The 17,793-nt window shown below is 48.7% G+C and overlaps 10 protein-coding genes across 11 annotated transcripts; 7 read left to right on the forward strand and 3 right to left on the reverse strand.

The window, feature by feature from the left end:
* The first annotated feature begins 52 nt into the window (after window positions 1-52).
* On the forward strand, window positions 53-1,197 carry FOXG_11241 (uncharacterized protein). Of its 2 annotated transcripts, XM_018390793.1 has the most exons (5): window positions 53-249; window positions 320-434; window positions 486-551; window positions 601-723; window positions 771-1,197. In XM_018390793.1, the coding sequence occupies exons 1-5, from the start codon at window positions 215-217 to the stop codon at window positions 912-914; spliced, it is 483 nt and encodes a 160-aa protein (XP_018249324.1). In that variant the 5' UTR covers window positions 53-214; the 3' UTR covers window positions 915-1,197. The 2 variants fall into 2 exon arrangements, with proteins under 2 accessions (XP_018249324.1, XP_018249325.1); XM_018390794.1 differs by lacking the exon at window positions 53-249 and having other exon boundaries at window positions 251-434.
* A 105-nt stretch (window positions 1,198-1,302) lies between these two features.
* FOXG_11242 (uncharacterized protein) lies at window positions 1,303-1,863 on the forward strand (the record flags this gene model as incomplete). Its single annotated transcript, XM_018390795.1, has 1 exon — window positions 1,303-1,863. The coding sequence occupies one exon, from the start codon at window positions 1,303-1,305 to the stop codon at window positions 1,861-1,863; it is 561 nt and encodes a 186-aa protein (XP_018249326.1).
* A 201-nt stretch (window positions 1,864-2,064) lies between these two features.
* FOXG_11243 (zinc finger protein) lies at window positions 2,065-3,640 on the forward strand (the record flags this gene model as incomplete). The annotated part of the gene is made up of 2 exons (XM_018390796.1): window positions 2,065-2,295; window positions 2,354-3,640. The coding sequence occupies 2 exons, from the start codon at window positions 2,065-2,067 to the stop codon at window positions 3,638-3,640; spliced, it is 1,518 nt and encodes a 505-aa protein (XP_018249327.1).
* Window positions 3,641-3,908: 268 nt separating this feature from the next.
* FOXG_20489 (uncharacterized protein) lies at window positions 3,909-4,253 on the reverse strand (the record flags this gene model as incomplete). Its single annotated transcript, XM_018400769.1, has 1 exon — window positions 3,909-4,253. The coding sequence occupies one exon, from the start codon at window positions 4,251-4,253 to the stop codon at window positions 3,909-3,911; it is 345 nt and encodes a 114-aa protein (XP_018249328.1).
* A 3,956-nt stretch (window positions 4,254-8,209) lies between these two features.
* On the forward strand, window positions 8,210-9,362 carry FOXG_11244 (uncharacterized protein; the record flags this gene model as incomplete). The annotated part of the gene is made up of 3 exons (XM_018390797.1): window positions 8,210-8,595; window positions 8,646-8,946; window positions 8,997-9,362. 3 exons carry the CDS (start codon window positions 8,210-8,212, stop codon window positions 9,360-9,362), a joined length of 1,053 nt encoding a protein of 350 aa, XP_018249329.1.
* Window positions 9,363-9,553: 191 nt separating this feature from the next.
* FOXG_11245 (3-oxoacyl-[acyl-carrier protein] reductase) lies at window positions 9,554-11,108 on the forward strand. The gene is made up of 3 exons (XM_018390798.1): window positions 9,554-9,813; window positions 9,863-10,193; window positions 10,251-11,108. Exons 1-3 carry the CDS (start codon window positions 9,693-9,695, stop codon window positions 10,705-10,707), a joined length of 909 nt encoding a protein of 302 aa, XP_018249330.1. The 5' UTR covers window positions 9,554-9,692; the 3' UTR covers window positions 10,708-11,108.
* A 994-nt stretch (window positions 11,109-12,102) lies between these two features.
* On the reverse strand, window positions 12,103-15,261 carry FOXG_11247 (uncharacterized protein). The gene is made up of 2 exons (XM_018390800.1): window positions 14,952-15,261; window positions 12,103-14,905 (listed from the first exon to the last, which is right to left on the reverse strand). The coding sequence occupies exons 1-2, from the start codon at window positions 15,131-15,133 to the stop codon at window positions 13,939-13,941; spliced, it is 1,149 nt and encodes a 382-aa protein (XP_018249331.1). The 5' UTR covers window positions 15,134-15,261; the 3' UTR covers window positions 12,103-13,938.
* FOXG_11246 (uncharacterized protein) lies at window positions 12,375-13,825 on the forward strand (the record flags this gene model as incomplete). Its single annotated transcript, XM_018390799.1, has 2 exons — window positions 12,375-13,101; window positions 13,170-13,825. 2 exons carry the CDS (start codon window positions 12,375-12,377, stop codon window positions 13,823-13,825), a joined length of 1,383 nt encoding a protein of 460 aa, XP_018249332.1.
* Window positions 15,262-15,617: 356 nt separating the features above from the next.
* Window positions 15,618-17,774, forward strand: FOXG_11248 (uncharacterized protein). The gene is made up of 2 exons (XM_018390801.1): window positions 15,618-15,904; window positions 15,966-17,774. Exons 1-2 carry the CDS (start codon window positions 15,784-15,786, stop codon window positions 16,445-16,447), a joined length of 603 nt encoding a protein of 200 aa, XP_018249333.1. The 5' UTR covers window positions 15,618-15,783; the 3' UTR covers window positions 16,448-17,774.
* Window positions 16,500-17,790, reverse strand: FOXG_11249 (tRNA wybutosine-synthesizing protein 2). The gene has a single exon (XM_018390802.1). The coding sequence runs from the start codon at window positions 17,746-17,748 to the stop codon at window positions 16,612-16,614; it is 1,137 nt and encodes a 378-aa protein (XP_018249334.1). The 5' UTR covers window positions 17,749-17,790; the 3' UTR covers window positions 16,500-16,611.
* Between the last annotated feature and the right edge of the window lie 3 nt (window positions 17,791-17,793).

Below are 17,793 nucleotides of genomic sequence, written 5' to 3' on the forward strand. Positions count from 1 at the left end.
GTCACAGATCATTCGATTATTGAAGTCACGTGGGGTTTATGCCCGGGTGCAGCTGGAATGCGCTATCGTCACACCCCCACCACATCCCACTAGAAGCTCATCGATACTGGAGCTCTTGAAACGACTGTATTTTGCTTCTAAAGCTTACATCGTCTAAGAATTCCATACCCAATTACAAAACTTACCATCTCGGTTGCTTCTCACATTTCACAGCATGTTTGCTCTGTATCTCACAGCTGACTTGCAAGGGTATGTACTAACAGCTTTTTGCCAACTCAAGCGAGCTTCACTGACGTGAGGGGCAACCTCAATATGACAGGGTCACAAACTTGCGCCCTGACGATACTCAAGACAACCCTTTTTGGTACATGTTCAAGGTTCAGTGTACTTCTTGTCGAGAGACTCATGCCAACCATGTTGGAGTCAACCGATTTGTACGTAACGGCTCGCCAGATGGGAAACGGTATACTAATTACCTTCTGAAGGAGACCAATGAGATGAGTGGAAGTCGAGGAGAGGCCAACTTTGTATGGAAGTGCAAGAACTGCAAGGTAACCTATTTGATATCAAATTGGTTTCATCTTACTAACATTGTGTAAGCGAGAGTCGTCAGCCTCTGTTAAGGCTGGACCTTTCCCATATGAGCAAACTGAACCAGCCAAGCCTCAAAAGATCCTCGAGTTTGACTGCAGAGGCCTCGAGTTCACCGAGTTCAAGGCTGAGGTATGTGAATTAATAAGTGGATAGAGAGCATACTAACGAACTGTTAGGGTGAATGGCTGGCCGAGGGCGTCGAGACAGGAACCAAGTTTACTGGCATCGACTTGGAGGAGGGCGAGTGGTTCGAATACGACGAGAAGTCTAACGAGGAAGTAAGCATCAATGATGTCAAGTGGGAAGTCCGCCGCTCTTGAGATGACTTGAAGTTCGATATGTGTTGGTGTTGGGTTGAGCTGTTTGGTGTTTTGGAGCGTGCGGGCAGAGATGTTGTGTTATTTGGACAGGATAGAGAAGCCATATAAATGAGATGCATTCGAGTAGGCTCGAGGAATGAGATTCCCCTACAACATAGTCATAAGCAAAACAGCTTCGAATGTGAAAGACATAAGTTGCTGGTTTATTATCCCCTGCCTGATACTTTGTACGTTGTCAACGATTTGGCCAATCATATCCCCAAAATATATCTTATCAGACCCGCTTTCACCATCATGTCTTGTCCGCAAAGGTTCCTTCAAGCGACCTGAGCTTCAATCTCAAATCAACTTCAACAATCAAAAGATTCTGAAGCCCCAGATTTCCAAAATGGCGATATCAGAACTTCCAGGAACTATCGATTTTCTCACCGATGCAGCACATCTCCTACGGGCCACGGCCCCAGAGACTTCTGCTCATCTCATGAGCCAACGCGGCCATCTTCTCCAGCAATATGGCGTAATACTTTCAGACGTTCAGCGACAACACGTATGTGGAGGCTGTGGAATCATCATGATCCCAGGTCAAGAAGCAACACTGAAGTTAGATGCTCGAAAAAGTCTTCATAGGAAGGCTAAGAGCAAAAAGTCAAGCGGCAACTCGACCCCTCAACCAACAGGAGATCTTCAGGGACCCTGCAAGATTTTGCACTGCGACAACTGCCAACGAGACACCAAGATTGTTATGCCGCCTCCAGGACCAGCTGTGAGGCGAAAGACAGCACAGTCGAAAGTCAAGAAAGTTTCGACACCTGTTGACCAGCCCAAACAAACTTTGAATGCTAGCAGCAAGAAAAGAGCTAAAAATCGAAAGGCTGGTCTACAAGCCTTGCTTTCGGGACAAAAGCAACAAACAACGAATCCACTCAGTCTTTCTCACTTTATGAAATGAGAACTATCAGTGGACGCCTTGCCATCATGACTTCTATCCATCTCATGGATAGAGTCAATCGGATGAATCTAGGCCCGCTATCCTGAGTCATCGCCGCAGGTGTGTCCCGAACGTTCTAGCGCCTGCCCGCCTCCAAAGTCTGCACCCTGGAACCCCATGACATAACTGGGCTTGCCCCTCCAAAAATTTCATGACCCCTCCATGGATTCAACCACCAAAAGACGATTGGATTTTCAAGATTCGATCCCAGCAGACAAAAAATTAAAAATGGCTACCGAAGACACAACCAAGCAGACTCCCGAAGAGTTCTTCCAGAGCATCGGCGACAAGGTTAACAAACTTGCGCCTGCTGCTGTTGATGCCCAAAATGCCGACGACGACGAGCGCGCTGTCGAAGAGATTGAGTCTCTGTGCATGAACTGCGGCAAGAATGTGAGTCAACACATCATCGGACAAGTCGCATAGGAATCTAGCTAACAGGACTGTATAGGGTGTCACCAGACTTCTTCTCACTGCGATCCCCTACTTCCGCGAAGTCGTTATCATGTCCTTCTCCTGCGAGCACTGCCACACCCAGAACAACGAGATCCAGGCTGCCGGAACCGTCCAGCCCAAGGGAACCCACTACGAGCTGCGTTTGACAGACCTCGCCGACTTTTCGCGACAGGTTGTCAAGTCCGATACCTCCACCGTCAAGTTCATCGAGCTGGATCTCGAGATTCCTGCTGGCCGTGGCCAGCTTACAAATGTCGAGGGTCTCCTGACCACTGTCATTGAGGACCTTGAGATGGGACAAGAGGCGCGAAAGGAGCAGGCTCCCGAGGTGTATGTCAAGGTTGCTGAGATCATCGCCAAGGGTCGCGCCATGTTGATGGGCGACTCATTTCCCTTCCGTGTCTGGGTCGATGACCCTGCCGGAAACTCGTTCATCGCCCCTGATCTCAAGGATGGTGTTGGAAAGTGGGAGAAGCACGAATATGCCCGAACTGCTGAACAGAACGCCGCCCTTGGTCTCTCCGACTCCGACGCTAATGCTCAGCAACCGCAAAACCCTGGCTTGACTGCTGATGGTGAAATCATCCCCAACGAAGTCTACAGCTTTCCCGCGACATGCCCTGGCTGCATGCATCCTTGCACCACACACATGAAGATGGTCGATATTCCCCACTTCAAGCAAGTTGTTCTCATGTCCACCGTGTGTGACGACTGCGGCTACCGCTCCAACGATGTCAAGACAGGTGGTGAGATTCCTGAGAAGGGCGAGAAGATCATCCTCGAAGTCAGCGACGGCGCCGACCTGGCACGTGATATTCTCAAGAGTGAGACTTGTGGCCTTGAGTGCCCCGAGCTTAAGCTCCAGGTCAACCCCGGCACCCTGGGTGGTCGCTTCACTACTGTTGAAGGTCTCCTGACCCAGGTCCGTGGTGATCTTCACTCTCAGATCTTCGAGGCCGACGGCTCGGGCCAGGGTGGTGACTCCCTCGCCAGCGACGAGAAGTCTCAGTGGACCGCCTTCTTTGACGGTCTTGATGCCGCCATCCGTGGCGAGAAGCCCTTCACAATTATCCTTACCGACCCCTTCGCCAGCAGCTACGTTCAGCCTCTCGTAGACCCCCCTGCTCCCGACCCCAAGATTCACCGTGAGAACTATACCCGCACAGATGAGGAAGAGGAGGAGCTTGGTCTCAAGGACATGAAGTTGGAGAACTACGGAGAGCAGGAGGAGGATAAGAAGGGGAAAGAGGGAAAGGAGACCGAGACTGCCGCTGAGAGGTAGCACTTGATATAATCCTCCTTCCCTGTTTTTCCTTTCAAAAGTCCAGCCTATAGATGAAGCAATGATTACAAAGTTATGATTCAATGTGATTTCTTAAATCCGTGTATGCTGTGCCACTCTTTTTATTCCTCTTGGGGCCGAACTTGAATAATTTCCGTCCAAAATCCCACAGGCACCTCGAAGGTCGCTTCATACGCATCGATCAAGGGTCTCTCCCAGACAAGATCAGCCTCGGACGCCTTAATGAATTTGTTTTCTTAGCAAACTTCTAACCGAAAAAGGTGATAGGTGCAACAAGTACCATGGTATAACAAGTGAAGAAGCCACTGATGGTAAAGTTGCCAGGCAGGAATGTGCTGTATTCGTAGTAGTAGACAACGCATGTCGAGAACGTGGCCGAGATATAGGCGCTATAGGGCTGGAACCAGCCACAGTAGGGAGGTGTTGGGCGATCGATACCTTGTGCTTTACAAGCTCGGTAGAAGAAAATGGACGTAATTGAGATCACAATGTGGTCGATGATCTCAGCGGCGGTGATGACATTGGTGAGCCAGGTGAGGACGACAGCGGAGTCATTTGAGACGGCCAAAAAGGTTGGAAAAGGGAATGGCATGACGATGCCTAGACAGTAAACAGGGAGACCGAGGGATGTGCACTTGAGTAAGAATTTGGGGGCCTGTCCTTGAGAGCCAAGCTGTAAAGGGACCGGGTGCCGTAGTATGTCAGGGCGTTACCAGACGAGAAGATGCTTGAGACGGGAAGGCCATTGACGACATGGTAAAGAACTCCTATTCCAAGATTTCCCATGGCGATAACATAGGGGGAGGCAGCTCCTGTTCCAGCACCGTCAACCCCGTTGACAATACCCACAAGGGTAGGGTCATTGTAAGGGAGAATGATATCAACACAGAGGGACGACAGAATAAAAAATATACCGAACCGGGATGTATGTGGTTTTAAAAGCATTCTTGAGGTAAACCCGCGGCGACTTGGGCCTCTCCAGCGATCATAGAGACATACTCACGGCCAACACAGGCGAAAGCTGCGATTCCAGAAGGGAGCCGAGGAACCCCCTAGAACCTCCCAAGATCTCCGTCTGTTATGTACTCTGCGAAAGAGCCTGGATTGCTCTAGTAGCGGAACCCGTATGCATCGTGTTCGGGGGTTACCGCCGACCATTGTGGTGAAGGTGAAGAAGAATACGATGAAGAAGAGGACAACCTTTCCGACCGAGAGCCAAGTTCAGTTTCGCCGAACTATTTCACGGCACCCACGTTGATAACACTAGGATTTGCATGTTAATAGGAATCGAACAGAGTATGCAGCTTGAGCTCACCCACAAAGAACAATACAAGCCGCACAACTGCTGCAACAGGTATATCATCCCTCCAAAACTTAAGCACAACATTCAAAGCCAGTACCTCAAACGGCACCCTGAGGGCTTCATAGAGAAAGAAGTTCCACCCAACCATGAAACCAAAAGCCTCGTCAACCCAGTGTCCCGCCATTCTAATGAAAGCACCGGACACAGGATGCTGCACTACCATCTCAGCCATGCAGTTATTTACAAGGCCTACCATGACAGAGTATAAGGTGTAAGCGAGAAACAGACTTCCTGGGCCACCATGGGCGAGGCCAGTGCCGATAGAGATGAAGACAGCAGTTCCGATTGAGCCTCCGATAGCTATGAGTTGGATTTGACGATTGCCTAGCTTGCGGTGGAGTTGAGAGGTGTGAGTTATTGTGCTTGATGATGCTGCCGTTGGAGGGGGCGTTCGAAGGGAACAGTCAGAAGGAAAATAGGTGAGACGAAAGAGATTGGAATAGGAGAAGGGGTGTGAAAGAGTGATAAGAAACCCAGCTTGAAACTCGACCGCGACTTTGGATATGTGAAGACTTACAAGTTTATCAGTCTCTCTTGTCCCTAGGAGTGTAACATATGTTCAAGGCTAGCGTAGCCGCCGAATGTCTTGGTGTCCTGGCCATCTTTGCATCCTGACCTGTCCCAAGATGGTAATTTGCAATACTCTTCAATCTACAATGATCATACAGATGGATGGGACCATGTAAGCATATTTAGTCTCCCCGCATCCTCCACATTTACCCCAGGTTAAGTTATCGGGATGAGTACAGTGCTATGGATGTTGAGGTCGATCACTTGTTTCCCGGTGTTTATTTAGTGGAGGTTACTCTATATTGAGCTTTGAAACTATCTTTGAAATGATTATATTGAGACCTCAGATCAGTACTTGACTAAAGGTCCATGATATCAAGTGTTTCCTCGTCCTTGAGTTATCTTCTCTTTACATCATCTTCAACTCCATGGCAGAAGCAATACAATCACTATGCTTAAGGCACTCTGTCATTACAAGATTATGACAGTATAAATAGCCTTAAAGAAGCCAAACTACCCAGTGATTAGCATGACAGCTTCCTGATTCTGATTATATACTGCAATTGTCGGGTTCCTAGCCGAGTTTTATTCAGTGCGGGAACTCGCTCTGCAAGGAGGAGAAGATTCTTTATTGTGCATTATCGTTTAAATCTTTCTTGTATTATTGAAAAGTAAGGGGAATGGGAGTCTCTGACAGATAACATGGACGCTATAATCACTTCAGGCGCGACGCATAATTCATTGGGAAAGGCTGTTTATATATCCTTGCCATATTTAACTAGAGCCAATTCCAAACCCAATACTCCACAAGGTTCCGTTATGGTTAATGCCTCTTCATAGTGTTTAATGAAGAAATGGTAAATAAACATGCCGTTGGAAAAGGGCGTTTCTCCAACTGTAGCATTTTCGTATCGACGATCCTCAAGAACTCCTGAGTCATCTTTGAATGTCGTCGGGAACCGCGCCCGAAATAAAATATGTTGGAGTTCTTCTCCAACATAGTTTCCCCTCTCCACCCCAAAACTTGAATTCGGCTCGTCGACAGTTGCGCTCATGATAGCATTTCGGGGTTCAGAGCCGATCGGAATAGAAGCCGAGCCTAGATACAGCGAGTACCGTCTGATGGCTAGTGAGCTCGGGATCAACTATCAAGATGCTACCTCGGCCGTACACCATTCCTCCCAAGGAAACCTCTTTACAAGTCTTGCATGAGAATCAGGGTGAAGGGGAGCGGGATGTGAAGCTATCGACATGATACACACAAGTGGAAGCGTCATGAGGATACCGATGATAACTTTATACTGTAGCAGATGATCAGAGAAAACAATAGCTGACAGCCTCGAAGACGATCGATCATGTCTCTATGTGATTTCCCATGCCATGTAGTTATCTATGAAGAAACCGTGTACAGGGTGCCGATGTTTGTAGAAAGCATATGCTTGCTTACCTGTTGAGGGCAGGCTTCTCAGCTTGGACAAGAACACTTAAAATAATAAATAGAACGAAGAGAATCGTAGTTACGGAACAATATTACCGAGATAGGGTGTCACACGATCATGATAAGACAGGAATTGGGCCTAGACACCAGGATTCATCTCATCTACACTCCCAACTCTCCTAGACATTGCTCATACAAGTCAATAGAAAATGATGAGGAAATTACAAGACTCATGAGCTACATAGATAAATAATCCCCATTCCGTAAACATATACAGTTGAATGTTGTCAAGAAACACGATAGTACAGAATCTTAACATGAGTATCATACTGATAAAGGTCGGGGGTGTGTTATTAACGCCTGGTATACAGAGGCAAAGCCATTGCCCCTTAGGATCTGGGTTTAATTCATCTAGCTAGGACTATACCAGACTACTGTAACTACACAATGGTGATCGAGTGTTTGTGGACGATGGGGGGTGACCTGTAATTGATCTTCTGGACAACCGCCACAGAGTCTATTTTGAAGCAATGGATAGTTGGTTCGTTCTTTTTTTTTCTCTTGCTTCTTATCTCATATTCATCGTGTTTTTGACAATCGCTGTTCCATCTCATAGTGGGTAGATCCTATGTTAAAGAGCTAACTCTCCGCTCCTGACATATACTATCTACCCAACTGAAGTCTTGTACCTCTGAACCTCATGTTACATATCGCTTCTCTCGTTATCTAACTTCAAACGTATACCAGGTTTCCTTGCTGCGGGAACTATATCCGACCTACACACCAGTTGAACCGAACTATCACCAAACTTGACAAGGCGATGCAAGAGAAGCATGAACCCCAGGTGATAGAAACGCTAGAAGGTCGGGATCCGAGGCTTCAGTCTATTTTTGGCAATTGTTTTGACTATTGACATGCTTCTTCCTCCCTCTTGCATCGGTATTTGGTATAGACTAATGAAGTTCATGATCATTTGACCGAAGAATGATGGCTCGATATACACCCTTCCCCTCAACGAGGCATCTGCGATAGCAAGCCATCCTTTTGATTGGGCAATCCACTGTAGTCTACCATAGGTTGGACAGGAGCGTCTTAGATATAAAACACCGGAGTTCATCTATGTCTTGCCCTTCTTATCTTGAGCTCTACAATTCAGAACTGATACATACACTCACCTCAACTTTGGACTTCTTCCGTACAGGAGTCGGGTATCAAATCTCGATACACCTTAGTCAAGATGCCTTCAGTAATCTACGACACACCTACTGCCCTCCCACTCCGCAAGCCAGCCCCCTTCGTTATCGGTCCAACCAACAAAGCTCCCTTCCGACCTACCAACAAGATCCCACAAGATGTCATCGAAACAGCTCAAGCTACACCCATTGAAGAGTTCGACGCCAAGAAGCACGTCAACTTCGAGTTTCCCAAGCGGACTTACACCATGAAGGAATGGGGATACGAGAACCAGGGCATCTCTCCCATCGCTGCCTCCGACCCTTTCTCTCTTTTCACTGAAGCTGCCGTCAAGCAAGTCCGACGTGAACTTCTCAGCGAAGATGTTCTTAGAACGTGCCAGTATGCTTCGACTTTTACGAAGAACCAGATTCGAGGATATACTCAAAAGTTCATCACTCCACACAATAATGATAGGTTATTTAGCTAACATCTTATAGACAAGCACCCTTTGCTCACGCTCTTTGGAAGAGTCCCGAAGTTCAGCAAGCTGTTTCAAAAGTCGCTGGTATTGATCTAGTTCACGCATTTGAGTATGAGATCGGCCATTGCAACCTGCTCTTCAGCGATGGCGAAGATGAGAAGAGGGGAGCTAGCGACAACGTTGGCTTTTCTTGGCACTATGATAGCTTTCCGTTTGTATGTGTTACAATGCTTTCAGACTGCTCGGATATGAAGGGTGGTGAAACTGCAGTCCTCAAAGGTGATGGCGAAGTTCTGAAAGTTCGCGGTCCAACCATGGTGAGTTACATGGCGACCTAACATAGACATATAAACTAATAGTATTTTAGGGCACTGCAGTGATTCTTCAAGGTCGCTACGTCCAACACGCCGCACTCAAGGCCATCGGCAAGGAACGTATCTCCTTCATCACAGCATTCCGTCCCAAGTCTCCCTTTGTCAAGGACGAGATGGTCCTCACGGGTTCTCGACCCATAAGTAACCAGTCAGAACTTGTATATGACTACTGCACCTACCGAGCAGACGTTCTTGAGATACGGTTTCGAGAACACGCCAAGAAGCTTCGCGAGCTGCAAGCTGCGGGTATCAAGTTCAATCCCGATGCCGTGAGGGAGTTTCTCCAGGAGCAGAAGGAGATGTTGGAGGCGACCCTTTTGGAGATGGTTCCTATTTATGATGTTGTTGAAGTTGAGTAGGCTTTGTGTAACTATTAACTAGCGAAGTATGATTCTCATAAGCAGTATGAGTAGTGAACGATTGTATAAGAATATATGTAGGGTACACGTGACTCAGCGGAAGAAAGTCCGGAAGACTTGAATAGATTCCCCGAGCCTCGGCTCCGGGGTGGACTCCCCTCATGACTCCACTTTAGCCGGGGAAGCTTCTTACCCAACAGGGGCATACCCCAGATGGAACTCCAAGCCTCGGCTCCATGATCAAGATATTAATGGCGTCAAAACCCGCCTTTTTCGTAATCTCAATCTACTTGACATAATACCAGAGTTGCAAGTAAACACACTCACGCCATGTCTGACAAGGCGCAGAGTCGTATCAATGCCATTGGCAAGCAACTTCTTCCACCTATCAACAAGGTAGCTCCGGGATCAAGTAAGCTTCGTGTCGAGGGCAAAGTCGTCATCATAACAGGTATTGCAACGCGAGAACTCCTTGAATGAATATCGTTGACTCGAAAAAGGTACAAACTCACCGCTGGGTATTGGTCGTGCTACAGCGCATCAATACGCTGAAAGCGGTGCCCGAGCATTGTATCTCTGCGACTTTGACGATACGCACCTTGAGTCTCATAAGAAGGAGATCAACGCTGCGTTTCCCAAGGTGGAAATTCACACGAGGCGTTTCGATGCCGCAGATGAGGACAAGGTCAAAGAGGTAGTCGATGACGCGATCCAACGCTACGGTCGCTTGGACGTCTTCTTTGCTAATGCTGGAGTCGTCGGTCGAACCACGCTGTTCTCTGACTTCAGCAAAGATGAGTTTATGTCGATACTCAACACCAACACGTCAAGGTATGCGAATTTCTCCACATTATATACTGGATCGGTATCATCTAAATTATATTGCAGTGTCTTTCTAGCTGCCAAGTACGCGGCACCAGCTATGATGCAAACTTCTGCCGATAAGCCTCAAGCCAGCGGCAGTATCATCGGTACAGCGTCTGTCGCAGGAATTCGCTCAAATGCCGGATCCACGCCATACTCAGCCTCCAAAGCAGCCGTGGTATCTCTCGCCCAGACGATATCATACCAGCTCGCTGGAACAGGCGTACGTATGAACGCTATCTGCCCAGGTCTCATTGAGACCGGCATGACAGCGCCTGTGTACGAAGCCGCGAGGGCTCGTGGAAGTGAGAAGAAGATTGGACAGCTGAACCCTATGAAGAGAGGCGGTCATGCTGATGAGATCGCTCGTGTTGCGCTCTTCTTGGGAAGCGATGAGAGTAGTTATGTTAATGGACAGGCATGGGCAGTAGATGGAGGGCTGAGCGCTGGTCACCCCTTTGTTCCTGGAAAACTGGGCTGATTGTCTGTCAGGGGGGAGTATAGTTCAGCTCTGGTATACCACCCACGACACTGGGCTTCATGAGTAGACACTCGCATTTCAGCTCAGCTCATATCACAGCGTTTCCGAATACTCATATCATTTACTAGCCTTCTCCTATACTCATTGCTTTCTGTATCCAACTTTAATCTTCCTTACCTCTGAGTGTTTAGGTGTTGATTCGTGATGTTTGCTGCATTAAGCCTATATCTGAACATAAGACACACTCCCTGTACCCATCAAACTCATCAAGTTGAACCGCTAAACAGCAACGTGTTTGCATCGGGACTCGTCCCAAGATCGACGCAACTCTTAGCTCAGGCGGTAACCTCCGCGAATCCAGCTACTTGGATGTGATGAGTGTTCCGATGAAACTGAACTGTCTACCAATCGCATCATGATCGAGCGAGATGTGATGTTTGTTTGGCAACTCGAGGCAAATGTTATTTCTAATTCTGCCTTTATTCGATATTCTGACGTGTTTTCTAGCTTTTTCTCTCGCTGTGATCGCCGCTTTCAACTATCTTTATTCTCTCCGTGTTCCGCCTCGAGGTCATCAATCTGATATACTTACTGTTCATGACACTGTATACACAATAGATCTATTAACAATGAGCCAACTGTTCTCAAGGCACAAGCTGATCATTGCCTTTGTTCACATGCCGTTATTACTGCCGATAACTATAACCTTGATTCAAACAAAGATCACCGAATGACACCATCAGGAGAACTTTAAACTTCTGGAATTCTCCGTCATACCATCACCAAAACGCAATAATCCACCAACGCCCATCTCTAAATTCCCCATGAACTCAAGGGATGGTATGATCTATATGTCGTTTCGTTTGACTTAAACATGTCCGTCGACTAAAAATATGGAGACTCAAGTTTCGGAGTACGACTCTAGTCGAAACCAAATCCTGACTCAAAATACCCCCTTAAAAGATCCTGAAACACCCAACGACGGAGAAACCCTTGAGCAACGGAGCTTCGATCCATGTAATGGCAAGGAAACATTCTCCAAAAACGTGATTGATAAACGTGAGCCGCGTCATCTTCAGCATCGACTGCCAATGAGGCCAAGACTTAGACGCCCACAACGTCCCCGATATATCGAATATCGACAAGGTCTCTAAACACGAAACTTGAGATTGTTAGCCTTATCCATCGGCCTTTTTTTCCTGCAAACTAGCAAACTCAATCCATCAGATCTTTCCACTAATGCAGTCAAAAGTTTACCCCTTGTCCCTTGCAGAGATCGCCAGGGGATCCAATCGTGGTTAATCAACTCCCTGCTTGTGTTTGTCAGAGCCTCTGGATCTTGAAACCATCAGCTTGCCATCGGAGCTGGGATTTGCTGGCGTCAATATGGAACGTCTACGTGAGTTCTGGGTTACGTTCGGTAATAGGAGTAGTTGACAGACTTTAACGACCGTCCCATGTTTTAGTTTCGAGGAACATTGTATATAAATGTCCGTTTCTCTGATGCTTCTGCTCAGCTTCTGGTTCTCTCCATCGCCACTTTCCCTCGCTCTTTTATTTCATCACTAGACTTTCAGTTGCAGGCATCTGTGGTCAGTCTCTTTTCACGATCTTTTCCCTCTTTTTTATTTCCTTCAAGTACATTATATCCTTCTTTCAAGATCAAAATGGCTGTCCTTAACCTTGTCACTTTGGCTTTGGCCCTTTCTTCTCCGGCCATGGCCCGACCTCGCCCACAGTTTGGCAACGGCGGCGATGCCCAAACACCCGGTGCTGGTCTCGGCGGTGCTCTCCCTACTGTCCTTCCCAGTGGTGGCTCTGGCCTCATTCCTTCTGGTCTTCCCAGCCTAGGAGGCGGTAACGGAGGTGCCATCCCAACCCCTGGCAGTGGCTTCAACTTGCCCGGCAGCGGCAGTGGTAACGATGCCCCTGCTACCACTCCGGGCACTGGCGGTGGCTTCTTTGGTGGCGGCCGTGGTGGTGGCATTCCCGGCCTTGGAAACCTCCCATTCTTTGGAGGAGGTAACGGTGGTAACGGTGGTAACGGAGGTGGCTTCTTCGGCGGTGGCGGTAACACCAATACTCCCCCCGCCGCAGCTCCAAGCGGTGGTCTGCCTGGAGGAAATGATGGCAACACCGGCGGTGATGCTTCTGTCCCTGCTCCTATTCAAACTCCGGGCACCGGTGGTGTACAAGGTGCATCCAGTGGCTTCCGAGGCCGTGGTCGATCTCGCAACCAAGACTCACCTTCGACCCCTGGAGGCAGTGGTAACTCTGAGGGTGGAAACGGTGACGGCCTCAGTGGAAGCCAGCCGAGCGGTGCCATCCCTACTTTCGTTGCCGGACCTGGTAACGGTTTCGGCGAGGGAGGCAATGGTGGTAACGAAGAAACCGGTGGAAAATGAAGGAAAACGGCGATGCCACTGAGGCTCCTGTCGCTCCCACTCTTGTCCCTACCCCAGGCAGTGGACTCGAGGGCCCAGGCACTGCTCCCAGCGGCGTCATCCCTACTTTCGTTGCTGGACCAGGAAACGGTTTCGGTGAGGGTAACAGCCCTGGCACCCCTAGCGCTCCCATTCAGACTCCTGGCAGCGGAAACCAGGCTGGCGGTGGTCTGGGCGGAAGCCAGCCCAGTGGTACCATTCCTACTTTTGTCGCTGGACCTGGCAATGGTTTCGGTGAGGGGGGCAACTCTGGCAGCCCTGACACTCCCGTCCAGACACCCGGCAGTGGAAGCTCACCCGGAGGTGACCTCACTCAACCTGGCAGTGGAAACGGCAGTGGAAACGACAACGGAAACGGCAACCTCCCTGGCGGTGATCAGACTCAGCCCAGCGGTGTCATTCCCACCTTCGTCGCTGGACCTGGTAACGGTTTCGGCGGTGGTAACGGTCCCGTCGCTACCCCCACTCCCGGTGCTGGCCTGGGTGGCGGTAACAACAACACCCCCGATGTCCCTGAGACTCCCGTTCAGACCCCAGGAGCCGGTAGCGGCAGCGGCAGCGGAAGCCAGCCTGGAGGTGCTATCCCAACCTTCGTTGCTGGCCCCGGCCAAGGCTTCGGTGGTGGCGATGGCCAGAACGGAGGCTTCCAGAAGCGAGCTCGATCCTCTCAGTAAACGGATTCATGTTGAGTAGACAATGATTTTGATGGATCTTCTATGTTTAGGAAATGAAGAGAATAATTCGTATTCCTATAATTCTTGGGTGAAGAGCAGGGCTTAGCACTTCACTATGTATCTACCTCCATGGCAGCACCTTGGGTTGTCGATAGAGCAATTTTGGCGAACACATCTTCCTTCCAGTGCATGTACTTTGTCCGTTTCGCCTCGCTGAGAAAGTCGTACTTGTCTTGAAACATGGTGTCTGCCTTTTTGATTTGCATCTTTGGGATCGTCTCCTCATCCTGCATCTCGACGTCCTCGAGGTGGCTTCTTTGGGACAGCTTGACGACATCTGCGATTCCTTGATACCAGTCACCCGTGAGCCATGCTCGTTCGTTGACTTTAGCAACCGCATCGTCGAAATCCTTGGACTTGACGGTCGACCAACCTTCCCAAGCATCCTCCTCCGCCAGATCCTTAACTATAACTTCATTTCGTGCTCTGGCAAGTAGAGCAAGGATCTCTTTTCGGAGAGGGACATATCCTTCCCTGTCAATACCTTCGCCAGAAGCAAGAGCTTTGACCCGCATAGTTACGAAAAAGTAGATAGCGGCAAACAAAGCCGTGAGATTCTGCAGAACCCACTCATCATCTGTTCGTCGACCTGCAGGTGTTATGATGTTCTCCATACCAGCCAAAATCGTAGGAGCCAGCTTCTTGTGGTCAGTTTCTGCACATACCCATCTTGTGGTAGGTTGAATCCATGCATGAAGATTAACTCCGGCGAAAGCTTCCTTCTTGCGAGTAGATTTTGTCGGTGTACCAGTAGCCCCCTTTGTTGGTGTCCTGAACTGCGCTAAACTTTGTTCTTTTGTTGGTGTTGCTCTTGATGGTAGTGGTCGTGAGCCAGAGGCGGGCGAGTTATCGGCATCACGGAATCTTGAACCTGGTGTTCTTGTTCGTCCTGGAGTAGCTCTTGTAGGAGTTGAGTTGCCGCGCAGAATGTTATCAAGATGAGTGTAGAGACGCTTGTAGATACGAGGAGGAATTGGCGGTCTTGGTTCGATAGGCGGAAGATCAAGAGTGATTTTTAGGCTGCTATTGTCAGCTTTATATCCCATATTGATCTCATAATACATACCGATCACACGCAATGTTTGCGCAAGCATATGTTCTAGCAATCTCTTCATCTGCCTTTAGGGTACTTGCTTGATGCCGAGACTGGGCAAGCAAAGAACCTGCAAGTTCAACGAGAGCTGGAGGTAGATCAGAGCCATATGTTGGCATTAATGAGAGCAGCGCTTGCTCAATTTGGCGACTCATATTGATGATTTGGAGTTCTTGTAGCCGCCAGGTTTGGTGTGGCTTGTGATAGCAAGGAGTCAATATTCAGATGGAGAACGCGGTTGATATGGAGACGCGTTAAACAGAGGTTTATTTCTGACGCCAAATCACGGGATATGGACTATGCTTAATTAGAATCCCCCACCAAATGTTGTTTGTAGATCCCTCGGAACGACAAGGAATGGAGATGAGTTTGTAGGGATTGATTCAGAGAAATTCAATACAGTCCAACCTAAAGCTTAGGTATGGCAGTGATCTTAGAGAAAAGTTGTGCCTGTTCTAGATGGGCCGTAGAAAATATAAAAGTTAATTTACATACCTCCAAGGTTCAAAGAACGATCCAGCCCAGGTTATTGATACTCAGCGTTGAGGCTGTCCAACAGCCATAACGTTGTACCTGGGAGATAAGCTTTTAGTGGCTCAGCGCTTTGAGACCCCTGGCAGCCCACCTCGAAATCCAGATCAGTAGGGACCACGTTCGCTTGAGTCGTTGCTAGGTCCTTTCAGATTGGAACTTCACTCCTTTAAAGTCGGCTTCTCCCAACGTCAATTGCCTTGTTATAACTGCATCGCACAAGTCTAGACTTCTTGCTCCTCTTCTGTATTTCTCGCGTCAGGTCTACAATACAATGCGCACCGGTGTCTTACTCAGTGTCGCTTTTGCGACCACCGTCTTTGCCCATGGCGGTGCTCACTCGCAGAAGCCCGTTGTTGATGCCAATGCGGACTGGATGACCAAACATATGGCGGGTATGCTACTATGTTGTTCCCTTCAAATTTCCTCACGATTATACTAACATTATACTTCCAGAGGAGCATCATGTTCAAGGCTGGGACGCCGACTCCTTCTTCACCCTCCACGACTACAACAGCGACGGCTGGTGGCAAGCTGCTGAGTTGATGCGAACGTACGGTCTCTTCGACGAATCAAACAAGGGCATGACCGAGAAGAAGAAGGACGAGGTCCGCGATGTTCTGCTGGGTCTTCTCGATAAGGACGGCGACTCCTCTGTCAGTCGCCAGGAGTGGATGGACTTTATCAAGTCTGGAAAGACACTCCCGGACCTTAACACTGGCCCTGGCCACCACGGCGATGACGAGTATGAGTATGAGATCCACCATTGGGAGAAGTACCACGACGACAACACCAAGCTCGAGGACCTGACGCATCCCGAAGACATTGAGCATTTTAAGAAACACGACGAGATGGAGGATGCCCAAGAACGCCTCGAAGCAATGCAGAAGCTCTCCATCGTCGAGGCCAACATTCCTCAAAAGTTCCGGCGACAATAGACAATAGAACGCTATACCGAACTGTATTTTACTTAACCTAGAATACCATGACTGGGGCAGGGACTCGGGGCGTGTGTGATAGGGGCGCATGACATCATGATGGATGAAACTGAAATTCTATGTACTCGATATTATTGGGATAATAAGCATGATACACGATATAGCTAGATCTTGTAAACATGAACGTCAAAGACGCAGTGCCAGACGCCTGGTGCGAATGTCTTGACAAGCTCGATATGCTCGGCCTTGGCTGCTCGATCTGTTCCTTGGCTCCAGTCGTCGAGTTTGCGCTGTATCTCCTGGCGTCTTGTTTCTGTGTCGTTTGCGCCAACGTTTTCGTGAAGATGAAGCCATGTCTCACTGGCTGGAGAGGAAATATCCCATGTGTCTCTCCAAGTTGGTTCGCTTGTTGGTAGGAAACCACAATTGATGTGTCGTATGTCTTGTACCATGCCATTACCCTGTAGCGACTGTATCCTCTGTAGAGCTTTCTCATTGCTCTCCAGGAACACAATAATCTGCTCTCCTCCGTTTACGATGTCTTCGTTTGGTAGGGCCAAGTCTTCACCTTGGACAATTCGAACGCTCCATCGGTTTGCTTTTGCGCCACGTCGTAGACCTTCGACACTCCACGGATTGATCTCCCAGCATAAGACTCTCATGCCAAGTCGAGCATATGAGAAAACAAAGTAGCCGATTCCAGCATAGAGGTCAACCGCCCATGAGCCCTGAAGTGTCTTGTTTCCCATATCTAACAGTCTTGCTTTCTCTTTGACATTTCCCCGGCTAAACATTGTCCAGCTGGGTGCCCAGGTTTGGAATATCCCATTTTGCTTCGTCGAAACCCATAAAGTGTTTTCAAAATCTTCTTCGGAAGGTTCATCCGCTGAGGCATCTGAGGACCCAAAATCTCCGCAGAGAGTGCGCAGCCCACTTGGACTTCTTCTCACATTCTCATCCGCCTCCTCACCTGCCTTGTGTAGAGGGATGCCTTCATTCACGGCGAGATGAGTCAATGGCTCCTTTGCCTGTGTCGACAGTTGTGCTAGGATCTGGGACCAGAGTTGTTGGCATGAATCTGGGCCGGCGTCTTGTAATGTGGTTGTCCAGGGTAAAGATGTGAAGCTTCCTGTGGGCAGCAAGACCATTGGTTCATAGATGGTAAAGCGCTTGGGTGCGCTGTTTAAGAGTTGGGCATTCCATTCTTGATCCGTTTCTGTTTTGGAAGCTTGGCCTGAGCCAATCCATTCGTTGATGGCATTTTGTATTGGATTGCTTTTGGAGCCCTTTGGTTTTGGCATGTTGGTGGGAGGTGGATTTTGGTGAGTGATCCACCGAGAAGGGTT

The sequence above is a fragment of the Fusarium oxysporum genome, chromosome 1, assembly GCF_000149955.1.
Source record: "Fusarium oxysporum f. sp. lycopersici 4287 chromosome 1, whole genome shotgun sequence".
Lineage (NCBI taxonomy): Eukaryota > Fungi > Ascomycota > Sordariomycetes > Hypocreales > Nectriaceae > Fusarium > Fusarium oxysporum.